The 20161-nt window shown below is 29.9% G+C and overlaps 6 protein-coding genes across 14 annotated transcripts; 2 read left to right on the top strand and 4 right to left on the bottom strand.

The window, feature by feature from the left end:
* Positions 1 to 22: 22 nt before the first annotated feature.
* On the bottom strand, positions 23 to 5115 carry LOC122568686 (coiled-coil and C2 domain-containing protein 2A-like). The gene is made up of 3 exons (XM_043728710.1): positions 1665 to 5115; positions 1426 to 1580; positions 23 to 1343 (listed from the first exon to the last, which is right to left on the bottom strand). Exons 1-3 carry the CDS (start codon positions 3301 to 3303, stop codon positions 804 to 806), a joined length of 2334 nt encoding a protein of 777 aa, XP_043584645.1. The 5' UTR covers positions 3304 to 5115; the 3' UTR covers positions 23 to 803.
* A 620-nt stretch (positions 5116 to 5735) lies between these two features.
* LOC122568692 (tubulin alpha-1 chain-like) lies at positions 5736 to 7848 on the top strand. The gene is made up of 3 exons (XM_043728723.1): positions 5736 to 5892; positions 6344 to 6566; positions 6648 to 7848. Exons 1-3 carry the CDS (start codon positions 5890 to 5892, stop codon positions 7772 to 7774), a joined length of 1353 nt encoding a protein of 450 aa, XP_043584658.1. The 5' UTR covers positions 5736 to 5889; the 3' UTR covers positions 7775 to 7848.
* A 403-nt stretch (positions 7849 to 8251) lies between these two features.
* Positions 8252 to 11044, bottom strand: LOC122568689 (E3 ubiquitin-protein ligase RNF14-like). Of its 3 annotated transcripts, none has more exons than XM_043728716.1 (5): positions 10906 to 11044; positions 9303 to 10181; positions 9012 to 9240; positions 8731 to 8903; positions 8252 to 8564 (listed from the first exon to the last, which is right to left on the bottom strand). In XM_043728716.1, exons 2-5 carry the CDS (start codon positions 10179 to 10181, stop codon positions 8283 to 8285), a joined length of 1563 nt encoding a protein of 520 aa, XP_043584651.1. In that variant the 5' UTR covers positions 10906 to 11044; the 3' UTR covers positions 8252 to 8282. The 3 variants fall into 3 exon arrangements, with proteins under 3 accessions (XP_043584651.1, XP_043584648.1, XP_043584650.1); XM_043728713.1 differs by lacking the exon at positions 10906 to 11044 and adding an exon at positions 10583 to 10803; XM_043728715.1 differs by lacking the exon at positions 10906 to 11044 and adding an exon at positions 10283 to 10306.
* An 84-nt stretch (positions 11045 to 11128) lies between these two features.
* Positions 11129 to 16258, top strand: LOC122568691 (UDP-N-acetylglucosamine--dolichyl-phosphate N-acetylglucosaminephosphotransferase). Of its 7 annotated transcripts, none has more exons than XR_006317178.1 (8): positions 11129 to 11314; positions 11420 to 11534; positions 11636 to 12081; positions 14301 to 14516; positions 14962 to 15150; positions 15223 to 15289; positions 15372 to 15434; positions 15728 to 16258. XR_006317178.1 is itself a non-coding variant. In XM_043728718.1 (8 exons), exons 1-8 carry the CDS (start codon positions 11136 to 11138, stop codon positions 15791 to 15793), a joined length of 1380 nt encoding a protein of 459 aa, XP_043584653.1. In that variant the 5' UTR covers positions 11129 to 11135; the 3' UTR covers positions 15794 to 16258. The 7 variants fall into 7 exon arrangements, 6 of the variants coding, with proteins under 6 accessions (XP_043584653.1, XP_043584654.1, XP_043584652.1 ...); XM_043728718.1 differs by having other exon boundaries at positions 14301 to 14450; positions 15223 to 15293; positions 15372 to 15535; XM_043728719.1 differs by having other exon boundaries at positions 15223 to 15293.
* LOC122568693 (beta-1,4-mannosyl-glycoprotein 4-beta-N-acetylglucosaminyltransferase) lies at positions 12090 to 14359 on the bottom strand. The gene is made up of 3 exons (XM_043728725.1): positions 14040 to 14359; positions 13468 to 13757; positions 12090 to 13397 (listed from the first exon to the last, which is right to left on the bottom strand). Exons 2-3 carry the CDS (start codon positions 13624 to 13626, stop codon positions 12270 to 12272), a joined length of 1287 nt encoding a protein of 428 aa, XP_043584660.1. The 5' UTR covers positions 13627 to 13757; positions 14040 to 14359; the 3' UTR covers positions 12090 to 12269.
* Positions 16259 to 16686: 428 nt separating the features above from the next.
* LOC122568688 (mitochondrial import receptor subunit TOM70) lies at positions 16687 to 20015 on the bottom strand. Its single transcript, XM_043728712.1, has 8 exons — positions 19303 to 20015; positions 18765 to 18938; positions 18479 to 18686; positions 18254 to 18395; positions 17798 to 18149; positions 17433 to 17657; positions 17126 to 17346; positions 16687 to 17022 (listed from the first exon to the last, which is right to left on the bottom strand). Exons 1-8 carry the CDS (start codon positions 19543 to 19545, stop codon positions 16857 to 16859), a joined length of 1731 nt encoding a protein of 576 aa, XP_043584647.1. The 5' UTR covers positions 19546 to 20015; the 3' UTR covers positions 16687 to 16856.
* Between the last annotated feature and the right edge of the window lie 146 nt (positions 20016 to 20161).

Here is a 20161-nt window from a genome sequence, read left to right as displayed (position 1 = left end):
ATATAAAAGAGATTATAAAAATGTATTATGTTGTATATTGTCATTATAATATAAACATATACGTATTAAAATCAGGCTAAAATGTCTGTTACTGTAAGGATATTTGTTTCTTGTATTAAATTTTACTGGATGATATAATGCTGTAGTTCCGGAATAAAAGATGCCGGATTTCCTTTGATTAAAATTTCGAAAAATTGGTCTACCCACCTTTTTTATACTATTGCAACAGATATGAATAACATTAACGAAAAAAATCGTTTATCCTTACATGATTGTTTGAAACAAAATAAGTAAATAAATTATGGGTATTCACTGATTCTCTCATAATCCCTCAAAATTTAAAAAAATATTCCAAGGACTACTGTATTATACACACAAATTTGATAAAAATGTATATTGAATTTACAAAAATTAGGATTATAAAAGCTTGCGTTTTTGCAAAAAAGGTAACATAAATAAAAAGACAATATAGTTGTAATTTTTAATTCTTTTATAAAATTATTGTATCATAAACTTTTAATCTCATATACAATTATTATATATTATTGAACTAAATAATTCGATAATAAAAAAATGCTACGTTATTTTACGAAAGTTTAATATTCTATTAGTTTGTTTATCAAAACCTTATACAAAATTTCGGAATATGATAAAAAGAATAACTATCTTACTTCATGAACATTGTAATATTAATTTTAATGCAATATAAATATATGCAATAAATGAATATAATCAATACTAAATACTAAATTCTAATTAATATGTCACTTAATATAGAAATTAATATTAATTCGTACAAACAACTAATCACGACTTTTAAGGATTATAACAGCCAGCCAAATCGAAGAAATTTTACCGATGTAAGGCTGTATCTGACATACCACAGCAAATTCAACTGGATCATTAATATTATAAATCTTCGTCGCATGTAAATATTCGCTCAAATCATCGATGCTGCATTCACGTTTGTTTAAAATAAAACCATGAACGTGGTAAGCTCTGTATAATTGTTTCAAATCCCTTTTATCTAATTGTACTTCTGAAGAAGGTTCTATTTTAGAAATAAAATTTCGTAAAATAGTTATTGCATGTCGATTAAAGATCGTCGTTAAACCAATTGTGCTACGCCAATGAGCTAAATTATCTTTTAAGGCCTGCTCTAAATCCATAGCGGTCTTCTTAATTTGCCTTAGTTCTTCCTCTGTAATACTTAAATCTAATACTTGCACAGTATGATCATTTTTAGTTGACGTCGTAATATCAACGAATCGCCATTCTTTGCTTAATTTCACGTCGTACTTGAGATTATGGGCCAAAATAGATTTTTGCAAATTTTCCCATATCTAAAAAATATATTATTCGTAATAATTAAAAAAAATTAATATTATTTTAAATAAATTGATGTGTGACAACAATAATACTAACGCCAGAATGATTAATTAGTCGAGACACCTTCATTAAAGGACAATGGGTATCATCTAATTTATAGCATTTTCCAACTTCTGCATCCCATAACGTATATATTCCGTTTTCACTGATACTTAAAACAAATGACGTCCATTTACTTATTTGAGAAGAACCTGTTATATTGATATAAAAATCATTAATACATTTTTTTTGTATACAATTAAAAGCATAGTAGTCTAAGTACGATTACTACACACCTAATAAAACGTATGTCTGCAGATTGAAACCTTGTAATAATACTGCAAGTAGAGTTGCTCTTCCATAGTGATCCACTTTACGTATGTTCAATGTTTGACGTGGGGTGATTGGCCCATAATGATTAGGTAACGATGGTACAAGCATCACTAATCTTGCAGCATCTTTCGGATTTTCAACACCGTTAATTTTATATGATGTAACAAGACATCGTTGAATTCCTTTCAATAATGTATTTATAGTAGTACTTTCAAACGACTTAGGAGTACTTGAATGATCCATTTTCATCAGAACATAAATACGAGTACATGATTGACCAGGACTAGCTTGTATGTAACCAAATAACAAATTTGGGCTAAATAATGGAGATAATGTAATCCATCGCTCAAGTTCTTGATAATTTCTGTGATGTTCAAGAGGAATTCTGGCTTCACCTATCCACTGTTGACCCCAAACAGGATGCTGATCAAACAGGCGAATCTTTATACAATGCTCTTCATTTTGTCTTGGTAACTCAAAGTACATTGTTTGGTGCCATATAGGTGCTGAACCTTCTGCTATGGATGTTGTGTGTGCTGTGTTACCCCATTCAACTTCTACAAATGGTTGAACTAATGCAGACTCTTCTCTAACTGGTATTTCTATTCCTCGCAGAATAGTTACAGACAAAATTGTTTTTCCTATTGTATGATGTCTACGGGTACCAGATGATGATTCTAGTGGGTGTTTAACTTGGAATAAGTTCCTGAATGATATATTGAGCAAAGAAAATGCAGGTTGTTCTGTTATGACTATGTCTGGAGATTTTGTTTCCTCTGTTTGACTTTTCTTAGGTGTGATAATTTCTGAATTTCTGCCAAAAGTTAATGCTGGGTCTTCCAGTAAAAAGTATTTCACCTGCTTTTTATGAATACTTTTCGATGGCTTGAGTAAAGACAAATGATTTTGTGGATCATTTGGATCATTACTTAATTTATAAAGATGAGATGCATATGACTCTTGTTCATTTTCTCCATAACTACTTAAAGTAATTGTACAAGTGACGGTTCCAGCATGTATTCTACCCAAATTGTCACTTATTGCAAAATCTATTTCTGCTGTATGATTCTCAATGTTGCGTTTTGGCAATGGCAATGGTAAGATGCTAGATTGACCGCTTTTAGTGTGTACTTGTGTAGAAAGATTATTGCATTCTGAACTCTTTATTAACAATTTATGCATCTTTCTATTAAAGGGACTATTTACCTTACATATAATTTTCTTTTTGAATAACAGATAAACAGATGTGATTTCTATAGAATTTGATTGATCGGTATTAATTTTTACTTCACGAATTACAATTTCTAACAATTTGCCAGAGAATTTTCGTTTTGATTCGTATTGTAAAACTTTCATGTTACTAAGTTCAGAAAGTTTAATGTCACTGTAAACAAATGGATGATCAGAAGAATATAATCCATCCTCAACTAATGTAGTTTCTTGACATAATTTTCGCAGATTTTTAGTATCATTAGTAAGAACATTAATTTCTGAAACTTTATTTATAATAGGATATGCATAACAAAGACTTAAATCTTGTTCTTTTCTATCTTCTGTATGTTGTGCATATTCCTTAATAAAATCGATATCCTTGTTGAACATAGTATTTAAAACACTAATGTCTTAATCAATTACTATAAATATATATATAGAAATTTGTTGCAAAGATATCAATATAATTGATATATTTTTATTATTTCATTCATTTACATTCCTTTCATCACAATTCAATGTTTATTTTAAAAAGATTGCCTAGCAACGTGTAAGTGATGAAAGCGCCATCTAGAAATTCAAAACTTTACCAGTATCCTCTTATTAAATAATTCGACCTTTATCAATTTAATGACTTTATATTTAAAGTTAAATTACACCATAGGCAGTATATAGTACAAATAGAGTTTCATATCACGTAAATTAAGATATTGATCTTAAAAAGAAAAATATCAATAAATTTACTCTACCCTTTACAAATTAGAACGATGAACTTAGAAATTATATTTAGTCTATGAATAACAACTCTGCAAAATTTTGCGTATGAAATACATAAAAAAATGTATGATAGAGAAACATAAAGGCATAAACGCAAGTACTGCTTTACAAAGTTAAAATTAACAAGCACTATATTAAAATGTGCATCCTAGGAGCAGCTGTCTACCATAGTATTCAATCATAAGATAGAAAATACTTGTACCGCTTCTTATTCTTTAATACTAAAATATGTGTAGGCTGTGAAAGGAGATTCGTGATTTCATTCTCAATAATATAATCATCGACATATATGGCCAAGAATTAGTAGAACTAAAATTAGTAATAAAGAGTTTGGCTAATAAAAGCGGAATCTATAATTTATTCTATTTGTTTCAATTGAGAATTGATAATATACATATGCAAAAAATTATAGTGATAGACATGATTCTATCCATTTTAGAGATAACCTCGCTATATCAAACGAAATAAAGAAAATATATTTGAGTGAATTGTTTTATTATCATTCGAGTTGCGTTTCTTGTATGATTTTACGATTGAAAGATTTCACAAGACCAAAAGAGATACAAAACTGTAAAGAGGTCAGAAACCACAGTAAGGTGAGATCGCAGAATCAAGAATAGAGAGCGGATACGGTCTATGCTTGTGGGCAGGAAGTAGATCAACTACAATTCATCGTATAATCAATCTACCGAAGTTTACATGTCGATCTTGGATGCATTCCTTACTTTAGTCTTATGTTATCTTTCTTACAACAAATTAACGTATCTGCTTAATGACTTCAATAGTTGTTAGTAAACTACAGTATACCTTCGCAAATTTTATTTAAAACTCATAACGTTAAATCAGATGTTTGTATATTTTTACATTATATTATTCTCAGTTTTATTATTTTTGTATTGTTATTAATATTTCAGTATATTAATTTTGGTGCTATTTTTTATTTCCTGATTATAAGAACTAAAACTGTTTTCCTGGAATGTGCAATGTAGCAGTTTTAATATATTTTTAGGAAAATTCAGTTATGTTCATATTTGTAGAACACCCAGTATACGGAGACAAGATCAATACCTAATATGGGTGTACATAATACAAATACGTATTATAAGATCCCATACATCTCGCCAACTCGAAAGGTTCTATGTCCTTTTTAATGCACATGCTACATTTCAATATATTTTATGACATTATGTATTATAATATTGTATCGAAACATTAAATATCAATTGTTTCTATGAATGAAAAGTAAATGTACTTTTGAAGGTACATATATTGCATATTTACTATAATATACACAATTATAAACTTCATACAGGAAAAGTTAAGAAAATATAAACAAATGTACAGTTTAATACAAAATTATTATTCATTTTATAATTTAAACTTTAAAATCCTTATATTTTATATTAATATGCAAATTAAATTAACGTCCCAAGCAGATGCTAAATGTAATGGGAAATAATAAAAAAATTAACAAAAGTTTATATTATTCATAATACTGTATGTATATATATATTTATTTATTTATGTTATATTATTTAACATGAAACATTACTTAACATTATTTATGTATCATGAAAAGCAATAATTTTTTAGTAATCTTTAATCAATTATCTCTGAAATAATGTTTTTAGATTTGCGACATTACGTGATAAAAATGCATTACATTTTGTTACAAGGGTTACACGAGTTACATGAGTCACCAATAAAAATGCAAAATCCAAATATGGAAGAAACTGTCGCGCATCGCAACTACATTTTCCTATAAAAATTATCCTCATTTTCTTAAAGTTTGTTCAGATGCTTTGGCTAAAAATTAATTTTTATTATTGTTCATTTAATCTAACGTAATAAATAAACATATTGTTTAATATCAGAGAAACAAGCAATTATATCGTTAATACGAGGGACTATATTTTCCGTATAAGGACTGTGTGTTCAGTTGCCGTGGGTACTGCGGTCGAAAAAAGACCAATCACGAAAGGGAATGAGGCCACCGACGACCAATCAGCGTACGGTGACGAAGTTGCCTACCGAAGGTATAAATACCCGTGCTAGGAGCCGGTGATGCATTCCGATTTTTGGGCGGAGGTGCCGTAGTTGTTAGCGAAAGCTCCATTACTTGCTTGAGCCAACTATCGACGTCTTACGTCTATTTCTATTTCTTTCTTTGAAGAATTTTGAAAGACTTTACACTACAAAATGGTAAGTTTTAATTTCCTTTTTATATTTTAAAGAATGTTAAAGAAAGGTGAAAAGATAATGATACACTACTGGAAAGAAAGTAGCCATCTTGTAACGGTTAAATGCCGGCCGGCTTCCGGCTTTATGCTGAGTTAACGTATTTTTAGAATCTCTTTTTATTTCGATTATTCTTTATTTAATATCTTAACCTTTTATTATATATATTCGTTTTTTCATTTTTTATATATCTATTTAAACAATTTATTTTTATAATAATTCAAATTATAATGATCCTTTTTTTTAAATATTTTAACAGTTGAGTTGATTGAACTTTGAGCATTGACAAGTTAATATATCATTCTGAAGAAAATTGATATTCATTATTATTAAAAATTGAAGTATGGGGATTGTTAAATATGGAATATTTAATTATTTCTGCAATTTATAAATGTATTTTGTATCTCTATTTTAGCGTGAATGTATCTCAGTTCATGTTGGACAAGCTGGTGTCCAGATTGGTAATGCCTGCTGGGAATTGTATTGTCTGGAGCATGGCATCCAGCCTGATGGCCAAATGCCGTCTGACAAAACCATTGGTGGGGGTGATGACAGTTTCAACACCTTCTTCAGTGAAACTGGTGCAGGGAAACATGTACCAAGAGCAGTCTTCATTGACTTAGAACCCACAGTAGTTGGTTAATATCCCTTAGTTCTGTTACATTATAAGATGCAGTTGTTTATATAAATTTGTAACCAAATTGATTTTCTTATTTCAGATGAAGTACGTACTGGTACCTATCGTCAGCTGTTTCATCCAGAACAACTGATCACTGGCAAGGAAGATGCGGCCAATAACTACGCTCGTGGTCATTATACAATTGGAAAAGAAATTGTAGACCTTGTCTTAGACAGAATTCGTAAATTGGCTGATCAATGTACTGGTCTTCAAGGATTTCTTATTTTCCACTCCTTTGGAGGTGGCACTGGTTCTGGATTCACCTCTCTCTTGATGGAACGACTTTCTGTAGACTACGGCAAAAAATCGAAGCTGGAATTCGCAATCTATCCTGCTCCACAAGTCTCCACCGCAGTCGTCGAGCCATACAATTCAATTCTGACCACGCATACCACTCTTGAACATTCCGACTGCGCATTTATGGTTGACAATGAAGCCATCTACGATATTTGTCGCCGTAACTTAGACATTGAAAGACCTACTTACACTAATTTAAATCGACTCATCGGCCAAATTGTATCCTCCATCACAGCTTCTCTGCGATTCGACGGTGCACTGAACGTTGATTTGACCGAATTCCAAACAAATTTAGTACCTTATCCCAGGATTCATTTCCCTTTGGTAACGTACGCACCCGTCATCTCCGCAGAGAAGGCATATCACGAACAGCTCTCTGTATCAGAGATTACGAACGCGTGTTTCGAGCCAGCCAATCAGATGGTAAAATGCGATCCTCGCCACGGAAAATATATGGCCTGCTGTATGTTATACAGAGGCGATGTCGTACCCAAAGATGTAAATGCTGCGATTGCCACCATCAAAACAAAACGTACTATTCAATTTGTCGATTGGTGTCCAACTGGATTCAAAGTTGGTATCAACTACCAGCCTCCGACTGTGGTCCCTGGTGGTGATCTTGCCAAGGTACAGCGTGCCGTTTGCATGTTGTCAAACACGACTGCTATCGCGGAAGCCTGGGCCCGTCTTGACCATAAATTCGACCTTATGTACGCTAAACGTGCATTCGTTCATTGGTATGTCGGCGAAGGTATGGAAGAAGGTGAATTTTCCGAAGCTCGTGAAGATCTTGCGGCTCTTGAGAAAGACTACGAGGAAGTCGGCATGGATTCCGCCGAAGGTGAAGGAGAAGGTGCCGAAGAATACTAAATAGCTCGAGTATTTACAAGTGTTTTGATATCTTTTTTTTTTTTGGTAATAAAGAGGCAGATTGTCTTCAGCAACAGTGTGTCCTTATATTAAAAAATCCTAGACCTTTTTATGTTGAATAATTGTCTTTTTTTATTTATACATTCGTAAATATCGTTTACAATCTTTGTAACTTCTTTTCCACGTAATTTAGATAAACATATTAATATTTTATACAAAAATTTTTATAAAATTCTGAAAAAATAATTCCCTGTTGTTTAATTAATATTTATATAATAAATCGGTAAAAATATTATTTATACATATTTTATGTTCTTTCGTACAAACACGTTTATATATCAATATGCGGAAAACAGGTGCTATTTATGTAAACAAAATTTTACAACTTTTTATGTATTGTCTACAGCTTAAACATTCATAATTAAACATTCATTCGCGAATTAATAATTTACGAAGCAATAATGGCTACTAATCGTCTGAACGTGTATGTTCATGTTTTATTTTCATTTTATATTACAATATCCTCATAAAAATCTTCATCTTCTGATTCATAATTTGGATACAGTTGGAAATTATGCCACATATATACGTCATCTCCTATTTCGTCGTCACCATCTCCTTCGTCATCGTTATCTTCAATTGGCATTCCATAATATAACATGTTATAGCACTTAGAATCCATATCTTGAAAATGTTCGTATGGCTTATCACGATTGAGAACGGTGTTGCATAACCAACAAAAATATGTATTGCATCGCCAACACACCATTTTGTTGCAACCATCTGATTTCTGTGAAATAATTGCACTATATATACAATGTACCTGCACTATATATACAATACAGAGTGATTCCATTGAGTTAACTCAAAGGCAATACCATCTTTATAATAAACAGATCATTCTGTATTACATACGTGTATATTAAATAACATTATTGTTTATTATCAGATAATACCTCAATAGCAGCTTGACATTTAGGGCATTTTTGGCTATTACTTTTAATCCAATTCTCAGACATAGCATTTTCTACCAAAGTTTGGAGTTGTTTTTTACCATAACGTTGCTCCATTTGCTGTTTCTTATCATCAGGAGCTTCTTGATATTCAGCTACCACTTTATGTATTTCAGCTATATAATAGAGTAAATATATTTGAAATATTAATGTTTTTAATACTACATATTATGAGCAATCATTTAATGATTTTAAACATTAAGTAATATTTTGCAAAAATATACCTGAATAAACTTTGCATGGTTCTATGCCATGATACACCATTTTGCAATAAACGCAAAATGCATATTGACAAATTGGGCAATTTGCCACTTGTTCATTTGGTTCACGACTAACTGGATACTGACAATTACGTCTTGGACAATATACTATGTCTCCCATAGTATCTAATGTGGCATTCAATAATATAGAATCATACTTTGCAAATAATTCTGAACTTACTAAGTCTTTTATCTGAAAACATTAATATAATCAAAGGAATAGAAACAGACTTTGAAATGAACAGAAAAATTCACCTGTGCAGGAGTTGCTTCAGAGGTACATTTTTCTTCTGGACAATAAATATTTTGCACATTTCCATCTTTGATTCTTATTTCTAGGTAGCCAGCTATGCAATCTTTACAAAATACATGACCACAAGGGAAAAATTGTGTACAATGCTCTCCTAATTTGTCCACAAAACAAATCTTACAAGTATAGAAGTTTTTCTTGAATTCAATTTGGTTACGTTTCTCATTGTAATCGATCAGTGTTTGTATTGGGTTTCTTCCAATAGGACAATCTAATACAGCCCTTTTATCATGATATTTCCTTACAAACTTACTTAACTGCTTGTCATTAACTGTTTTCTTTATGGTGTTCTTTGCATCTTCAATTGTACATTCTTTGTCTATATTATCTATTTTACTCTTATGAATGATATGTGCTTTTTCCAAAGTTTCTTTATAACGTGTGTAAGCAGGACTCATATTAAGATTGTCTTGTATATCCAAAAATTCTAAAGTTTCATCATGCAGAAAGGCTACCCATGTAAATAATATTTCTTGCTCTTTACTTTCTTCCCACAACTTGTCTAATTTTTTACATAGTTTAGTTAACAATGAGAGATGCAACCAAGATGAACATAAAGTAAATTTAGGTGGCAACTCTGAAGGATAATTTTTTGGTAGAAGTACATGAAGCTTTAATGGCGGTAAATGAGATATTTTAATCTTTTGTTCTGGTTCATCCACTTGCCTACAATCTTTATATGTTGCTTGATAATCTACAGGAAGATTTATGAATATCGTAAAAGTACATTGGTACTGATCATTCTCCTTGTGATATGAAAACTCTTCTGAATTGTAAATACTTTCCAATGCGACAATCTCATCTTTTTGCTTTTCACTATCCATCTATATAAATTAGATGATCAATTATAGAAAAATATAAGGTTATATCTGCACTGAAATAACTTAACAAAACTTAACAAAAGATGTATAAAATGTGTACGTACAGTATACATACAAATTTTATAAGTAACTAATAATATAAATTTCTATATATATAATTTGTAACGTGCTACTTTCATGTTATTTTTTCATTGCAAAGAAAGATATACTTTATATTTGACAGTTCTAGGTTAAGTAATATTAAAAAGTCATTTAAGAAAGAAAAAATATTATTTCTGACTTTTTAATTACAACTAAACATCACAATTGATAATTTGTATCAAAATCAAAAACAGAAAAGAAGAATGTAAATTAATTAGTCATATTTGTGTAACAAATACTTCAATATTGCAACATCACATTACCTCAATCGTATTACGCGAAAAATACATGCACTAACGACGAATATATATTTATTCAGAGGAAATTTTCACCAAAAACAAACAGTAAAAATAAAGTGTAATTTTTAAGCTAAATCTTAACCATTAATAAAATTTGATGTAATACGTAAGAATTTTCGGTCACATACAAAAATGAAAGTATTATTTTTACTGTAAAATATCGAAAAAATATAATAACATTATGTAACAGAATTATAGGTAAAACAAATAAAAATATCTTGTTAGTATATTGTTATTGAAAATTTCCCGATTCGAAGTTAAATTTTGTAACGAATTTTTTCCCCTACCTATGTAATTTTCTTGAGAATATTAAGCGTTCGACATGTTCACATTTAAAAAGAAAAAATGTATACATTAACACATCGAGTTTTAGTGTACTATTTTAAAAGAAGTATTACTGTATTTACACTATCTACACGAAAGAACACTACATAATTGGTAATATCAGTAATAGGCCACGTCAATCATTCGTTTAGACATATGATTCGTTTTATGTTGTTTTCGTACGATCTTCAAAATGTTGAATGTGATATACGATGACAATAGTTGGAAATTTATTTTCCCAATTTTAATAAATTTCGCGATGTCGATCACTGTGTATTTTTTAACTATACGTTTAATACCGAAGATAAAAGATATGTTTGTCAAAGCTAACCTATACGGTATTGATATGAATAAGAAGAGTGGTGAAAAAGTGTGAGTGAATTTTCCTTAGTCGTATAATTTTTAATAGCCTCTTCATTTCTTCTAATGGGCACTAATTTCGCTACAGGTAATTTGCACATGTCAATTTTTTTACAGGCCCGAAGCTTTAGGTGTTGTCACTGGATGTCTTTTTCTTATAACGCTCTTTCTTTTTATTCCTGTACCATTTACAAACTATATATTTAATGACATAAATTTCCCTTATAATGAGGTATGCAACAAACAATTTTCATTGGATGTCCATGTCTTATATGGAAAATTTAATATTAATTTTAATTAAATAAATGATAATATATCAAATTTCAATTACAGTTTATGGAGTTTTTGGCAGCTTTACTGTCAATTTGTTGTATGTTACTTTTGGGGTTTGCTGATGATGTTTTAGACTTACGTTGGAGGCACAAATTATTATTACCTACTATTGCTTCCTTACCACTTTTAATGGTGTATTACATTAATTTTAATTCTACATTAATTATTGTGCCAAAACCCTTAAGACCATGGTTTGGTTTTTCAGTGGATCTTTGGGTATTTTATTATTTATATATGGGGATGCTAGCAGTGTTTTGCACAAATGCTATAAACATATTAGCTGGTATAAATGGTCTAGAAGTTGGGCAGAGCTTAGTAATTTCAATAAGCATTCTTTTGTTTAATATAATAGAGCTATCAGGAGATCTGTGGAAAGCACATCAATTTTCATTGTATTTCATGCTTCCATATATAGCAACATCACTGGGCTTACTAAAATTTAATTGGTAAGTTGTATATAAAATAAGAAAAAGTAATTACAACTGTTTTCTTTATAAGTTATATGTATATAAATCATTTAACATTCACAATTCATTCAACATATTATTTTGGTATATAAATTCAGTACAATATTATATAGTTTACATTGAGTATTGAGTATGAGTTAATATCACAGTCAGGTGTGACCAATATGTCAATAATAGTCTAATTTAGCATAGAAATTTTCTACTAGCCAGTCATATTTCCATGTATTATTAAGTATTGTTTCAGGCGCAAAATAGAGGTCCTGAGATTTAGAGACTCTTAAGAGATTAGTTTTTCCATCTAACCATAATCCACTTCCTATTAGGTCCTCGATGAACGGTACGTCGATAGTTTTTTCTATTTTAATTTCTTTGGATTTAACTTTATTATGCAAATTAGTTATAATATTTGCAGGTGCCTGACATAGGTAACAGTACCATCCTCCATAATGATTTAAATCTCCTATTACTAGGCCTAGGCTATCTCTTTCACTCAAATCTCCTTCCAGTTGTTCTAACATAATAGAATTTGATTGATAAGCTTCACGCATTAATCCAATTGTACACGCACCAACTGTTATCGTTGTCTTAAGTGGATGTTGCCAGAAGAATCCATAAACAGACCATCTTAATCTAAAACCAATAGGTTGTGGCCATCCATTATATACTTTGAGGAACATTAATGCCCTGGAGTTTAATATCTGTTCTGGTTCAGTCGTTATATAAATATCATCATCCCTTAAATTTCGTACTACAGTCTTCAACTTGTCCCAAATGTATTTAGATACTATTCTCGATGGTTTGTGCATCTTTGTTGCTATATTTATATATAAAATTTTCTTTTGTTTCTGTTGTAATAAACCTTTAAATAGCTTATGATGAAAATTATCCTCTGCATTACTGAAATCACAGATTACAAAAAGATCCACTACATTGTATAGTTCTTCTACTATCACTTCTGCAATTGCTGAGTTATGTTCATGTAGAAAAAATGTATGAATAATACGTCTAGCTATTTTACGATGCTTTAGATTAACATTTTGCTTTGATGCCATGATTGCTCTCCAGACAACTTCTGGTTGACCACAGTCAGAGCCATGCCACCCATGAATACAAATACATTTCTGAAGGTCTTCGCTACTTCTCATTTTTTGATCATCCACTCCATGTTTCCAACATATTGTATGATTGTATACTTCAAACAAAGTGAAAGTCTTGATCTCATTTAGTACTACTTCTTCATTGATTGTCTGGTAGATAGGAAACTTTTTATGAATAGTTAGTCGAATTTTTGGTTCCTGAAATTTAATATATGCTTAAAATTTTTGTTAGACTTAAAAATAACATATAAAATAACTTGTATCTTACCTGTTGTTCGTCGAATTTTACAAATGTAACAGAGGTATGAGTTGTAGACATAGTTAATTCAGAAGGTGGAGTTGTAGCCACATAAATCATAACAATCAGTACTTGGAGAACTAATAATGTATATAGTAAGGCCAGTTTCCCATCTAGGCGGGGCTGCATGGCACTATTCTTTCCTTTAATTTTGTTAATTTTTCATTTTACACCTTCTAGGAATTTTACTTTAATCATAACATTTTCGTTGCTAAAGAGGCCCATCCATAAGCATGTATACAGTCAATGTACGTGTAAGTCTATGAAATGAAATTTTAACTTGATGATACATTGTATACCAATGATAGTTCACATTTTTTTTTAATATTTAACAAGCGATATTTAGCACTTAGAAATCATGTTTAAAATATAAAAAGAGTAAAAAGTTTATTTATATGCCAGATTTTATTTAAAAATTTCTTTTACATATAAAGCGTAATTTTTGTCATATGTTGATAAATTTCGGCTATTAATTGCAACGTTAAATAATGTTCAATGAGGTTTTTGATACAAGGTATACATAATTCGTATACGAAACTCACAATATAGTCTGACGCAAATGATGATGTGAATGCCTTCGCGTCGTGACGTTTAAATCGAGATGTCACCGCTCCCCAGCGTGCCATTTAATTTTAAATGGCCTCAATCATTCATTGACAACTTTTTCAACAAATAGAACAACGTTTCCTAGCCAACTTTTTGTATTTTACTGATTGTACAATCGTTCGCATCATAATGCCACATATTTTCACCTCCCCGACTGATCGAATTTGTTATTGAAAGATATCCCGCCGTTCCATTAGCATTTGCGAGAAGTATTCCTGGACCGCCTGCCGAAAGGAGCGTAACCAGTTGGAAAACCACGCCCGAATGCTTCCTTCTACTCAACCTCTTTTACCTTACTTCCGTATCAAGCGCGGTTGTAACTCCACTCAAGGCGCACGCGTCTCCAAGTATCAATTAATTAATCAGAAAGATTTATTACTCGTGGAAATACGAATAACGAACGAAAATCAGCCGTAGAAATGAATTTTTGATCGAATATATTTAAGCAGAATTTTTTGTATAATTTTTAGATACTTAATATTAGTTATTTAATTTCTTTGTGTCTTTTGAAAATAAATATTTTATGTACAATAAATGATAATATTGTATTGATATGATAATAATATATTGTATTGAATTCAATTTATATTTAGGAATTTCAGTGTACTTTGGAAATATCTAATTTTAGGATTTCTATAATTTATTTATGGATTTATTTTTTATTTAATTTTTTAATCTTTTTGTTTTCTTTAAAGAGATATACATTATTTAAAATGCTATTCTTAATCTTTTCTTTTAGTCTATTAGAAGAAATTACCATCTTTTATTTTTTACTTCAGTTTAATAATAAATAGTAGTATATAATGTGACAATACACAATAAAATTAATTTTTTAAAGATATCATCTTTTTGTTCAAGGTACCCAGCACAGGTATTTGTGGGCGATACTTTTTGTTATTTATCTGGAATGACATTTGCTGTTGTTGGTATAATTGGACATTTCAGCAAAACAACTTTATTATTTTTTATTCCACAAATAATTAACTTTCTTTATAGTGTACCACAGTTATTTCATTTGATACCATGTCCTAGACATAGATTGCCAAAGTAGGTCTCAAAAAATCAACTATTCTTTTGTATTATTTTTTATCAAGTATTACATGTGCAATTTATTTGCAGATACAATAAAAAAACTGATAAGTTAGATATTAGTACTACAATATTCAATAAAAAGGATATTGGTTCTGTGGGTATGAAAATATGTGTTTTATATACATATATATTAATATGAGTTTAATTTAACAAATTTAAACGAATTTTTTTCATAGGTAAATTCATAGCATGGATATTTAGGAAACTAAATATAATAAAATGGCAAGAAGATGATCAAGGTATTGTTACTTGTAATAATTTGACACTAATTAATTTCGTGCTTATTAATACTGGCCCAATAAATGAACCTACACTTACATTGATTTTGTTGCTAATTCAGGTAAGACATTAATATTTTATACCTGAAGCTTAACAAAATAGTTCTGATAGTTTCTTAAATATTCTTAGTTCTCTACAGGAAATATGAAAATATCATATTTAATTTATTCATTTGCACAGAAGTGCAAATGCTTTGTATATTTACCATTTACACAGTGAGTTCTAATATGTTAAAAATTTATTAATGTTTCAGGTTGTTAGCAGTTCATTAGCATTTCTCATAAGATATCCTCTTGCTTCGATTTTCTATGAGGTTTGAAAAAGTACATATTTAGAAAGTACAAAGTTATTTTATTTTTTCATATTGAAATAGTGTATCTGTTATATTAAACTTCTTTTATAGAAGAATTTTCCAATATAAATGTACTTTCATACTTTCTAATTATTATTACTTAATGTATATTTATTAATAGCTTTGGATTATGCGAATATTATTTTGTTATACTATTGTCAGGAAATAAAACATGTTCCTTTATCTTTTGTAACGTTTAATGATCTTTAATTATAAACATCACAATGCACTGAGAATTGGGTTAGAATAAAATAACCTTTATAACATTTGGAAAATAATATAACACATTAATATTTTTATATATAAATTATACATGACTTGATTAAAAATGTTTTATAAGCTTTATACACAAAATAATACAAAATACAGTTTTTTTTATCATGATTATGAGATTTGTTAAACTATTATAAATTATTATTAAATTATGCAAGTTTTCAATTGCTTTTTATCTTTCTCTCTCTCGCGCGCGCTCACTGTAGCATTTACATATATAAAATATACTTTTCTAAATATAGCAAAGAATTTTTAGGACACTTAAGTAATCTAAACACAATTAATTACGACAAATTCGTGAAACAGACGAATAACGCAAATGGTATATAAATTTTTGTTACAAAAAGATTAAATCAACGATTATAGTAATAATAGGTCTCTTATCTTTTGTAGTATCTTAGATATAATAAAAACAAATTAAATATTTCATAAATGCAACTTTCAAAAGTCTTATTTATAGAAACTATCGGCAAAAGATATTATAATAAAGTAATTACAAAATAACCATGATCGATTCTTATTATATACTTGAAATTTTCATAGAATAGGTAGGTTTATGAATCGAATAATGAACGAATACACATGTGTATAGTTGCAAAATCAATCAATGATTCTATTATTGCAGAACTTCTATTAAAACCCTGTACAAAATTATGTTCATACTGCGTATATGAAACTTCATTCTTTAATTCTGGTAACCACATATATTTCTAATTTGAAATTTCGAATTTAATCAGAATAGTTTTATAAAAACTTATTAAATATTCTGGAAATTCAACATTACATCGGAACCTAATCTTTCTTTTATCGTGAGCCGTGTTTTTGCGGCGTTTCTCAAACTGAATATATGTGTAAGTTCCATAGCCGTGCGACCTAATGTTAAGGCCTTGTCAAATAGTTTTATCGCTTCCTCTACGTTTCCTCTATTAAAAAATTGAAATTATGTTTCAGATTAATATATAAAAGTTGCTATTACATGCTACTTATCTACCAAAAAAAGAGATATATTTCTAAATCGCAATTTACCTTTGAACTTCAATCGTTCCCAAAGTTTCATATCCATATTCACACTTATCATCCATCTCCAATGCTTTATTAATATATTCTATAGCTTTCTCAACATTACCATGCCATTGTAGTTGTAATAAACCTCTATGTACATATACTGTAGCATTAATTGGATCTTTTTCAATTGCTTTAGCAAAGTAAGTGTCTGCTTTCTGATATTCTTGTAATTCCGTTAACATCTACACCATAAGACATCCGGCAAAATATAGTGAATTTGTATATTATTTCGTAGTGATTTTGGAATATTTAGAGTACTTATTTATACCTGTGCATAGAGAGTGTAACATTCTGAGCAGTTTGGGAATTTCTCAAAGGCAGCTTCAAAATTTTTCATGGCTTCTTCTATTACTTCTTTACTTCTCTCTACTATCCCATAACGATAATCCGCGTAACATTTTTGTACATATCCTACTCCAAAGTCAGGATTGAATTCAACAGCCTTTCTAAAATCTTCTCTGGCTTCATCTATCTTTTCCATAATTAAATTTACCTACAATCGAATAATACATCTTTTTTAATTATCATATTACAATGCAACAGTAGTACTGTCATATTTGCAATTTTGTTAATTAATTATGTATATTTAACAGATTTTTTAAATATTTCATAGAAAATTATAAAAATTGATACATGTCCTCTATGATGATAAACATCGCCGCACTCAGGATCAAGTCCAGCAGCAGTTTCAAAATCACAAAAACTTTTGTCTGGATTTTCTAATTGCATAAATAAGGTAGCTCTCTTTATTAAGGCATTCACTTTTACGTCTTTTGAAACACTCTCATTATTTATAATTGTTCCAAAATCTTCAATTGAAGCATCATGTTGTCCTAATAACATGTAAAATGTAGCTCGTAAGAGTAATACTTTCATTTTATGTGGCAATGTATTTGGATCAGAACTGTTGATTTCTTCAGTACAGATTGGTATTATATCTTCATACTTTTGTTCTTTTACACATTGTAAAGCTTTAGCAAAACCCCTAAAGCACAACACACAATCACCAAATACAAACATATAAAATTTTAATTATACACATTAGTAATAATGTAGCAAGATAAAATTGAAAATAATATGAATATTTACGGCGATATATCACTATAATCGGTATCTTGAAGCATTGAAAAAACAGGATCCTTGTGGAAAGTAATAATATATGTTTTGATGAAATATTTACTAGGCATAATTAATTTCTTGTTTGCTAAATATTCTGTTGCATGTTGTCTACCTAAAAAAAATCTCAGATTCATATCTCTATATTTTACCTAAGTCTGTTAAATACCACAACCTCATATTACAAGCACAATTTACCTAATTGTTTTAAAACTCTATCTGCCATCATCATTGCAGTTTGATTTGAAAAGTTTTCCAAAATACAAGCAGCAGTGACATCCTCTAGAGCTGATTCTAATTCATTGGAATATTCCATTGCTCTTGCTCGACGTAGTAATGCCTTTGCATACCTTGGATTTAATTCTAAGGCTTTTGTACAATCTGCTTTCACGCTACTATATTTTTTCTATAACATGCCATTAGTAATATGTAATTTAAACTAACATTGATATCAATATTGTAACATCTGTGAATAATAAATTACCAGTTGTTCATAGGCAGCTGCTCTATTCTGATAAAAAGTAGCTACAGCTTCTGAATTCTCTTGTGGACAAGTTTCAATTGCGCTATTGTAGTAACTTATTGCCTCATCGTATTTTCCTATTTTGAATTGCTCATTCCCTAGATTTTTTAATTTCTGAGCTTTTTCCAATGGAGTCTACAATGATATACCTTTGTTTAGTATACAAGACTTATAATAATAATTTATCTTTATAAGTCATTCAGCATTTTAACTCACTGTAGGCGATTTAATAAATCAGAAATTAATATGAATAATCTATAGTAAATAGTCTATTTATGCAAAATCATATTTTTATGAAACTAAATATTTTCATAATTAAAGAAATAAAGTTAAAAGAGATTTGTTTCCTATTACCTATTAGATGTCAAGCACTTTATATATTTTATGTTTCATTGTATTATGTACATTTCTGCACATTTAGATTCCCTATAAACGCATAAACATTCACCATCTACTGATAAAACAAAAATGAAAATATAATAATCAAAATGTTCCTAACCTCTGCATCATTGGTGCTTTTTGGTGGATTCTCTGTGTCGATTGATATTTGTTTATCGGCGCATGCCGTGCCATTTTTCTTTAAGTTGTTTTTCGATTTACTGCGACTAGGCTTCGATGACGGTTTAGAGTTTTTAAAATACATGTAACCAAGACCCAACGCTACCGGCGCTGCAACAACCAAAGCAAGTTGCCATTTTGGCAGCGGACTACCGGCCACGCTCGCGCCACTTGCTCCCGTCATTTTGTCGCGAATTTCTCGCTGTCCTCAAGTGTCAAGGATTTCTCTCGATTTCGCCTTGCTCTTCTAATCTCACCGATATAAAAACGAACAGTGAGAACTAATATAAAGTCGAGCGACCATGCGGAAAGATCACTATAGGCATTTGCAGACGAATCCTCGAAGAAACGAATCGTTTAGTACACATCTTCGCCGCTGTGTGAATTTAGCGCTAAATGTTATCAACGGTCGCAGTCACAAGGTACCCGTGTATACGATCGTGGCAGTATTGCATGTATTAAGGCCGATATACATATTCGTACAACGTTGAATTTTAACAATTTCCCATTTTACCATTGAATTATAGTTGAAAATGATTATTGTTCTGTTTTCAGTGGCTCATGAAAGTATTCAAACACTTGTAGAAACCTTTTATAAATCATATGTATTATATATTATATAATATACACATGTGTTATACGAAACATTTAAAAATTTCATTAACATTATAAACAGTAATAATGAAACCTCACTATTATTATAAATATATTAAAAAAATTTGAAACCGATTTTAAAATGTATATATAGAATATATAGTATAATTATGATAGTTGGATCTCATTACAGCGATAATGAAATT

Source organism: Bombus pyrosoma, linkage group LG6 (assembly GCF_014825855.1).
Source record: "Bombus pyrosoma isolate SC7728 linkage group LG6, ASM1482585v1, whole genome shotgun sequence".
In the NCBI taxonomy this organism is placed as follows: domain Eukaryota; kingdom Metazoa; phylum Arthropoda; class Insecta; order Hymenoptera; family Apidae; genus Bombus; species Bombus pyrosoma.
This window is presented reverse-complemented; position numbering and strand designations above follow the sequence as displayed.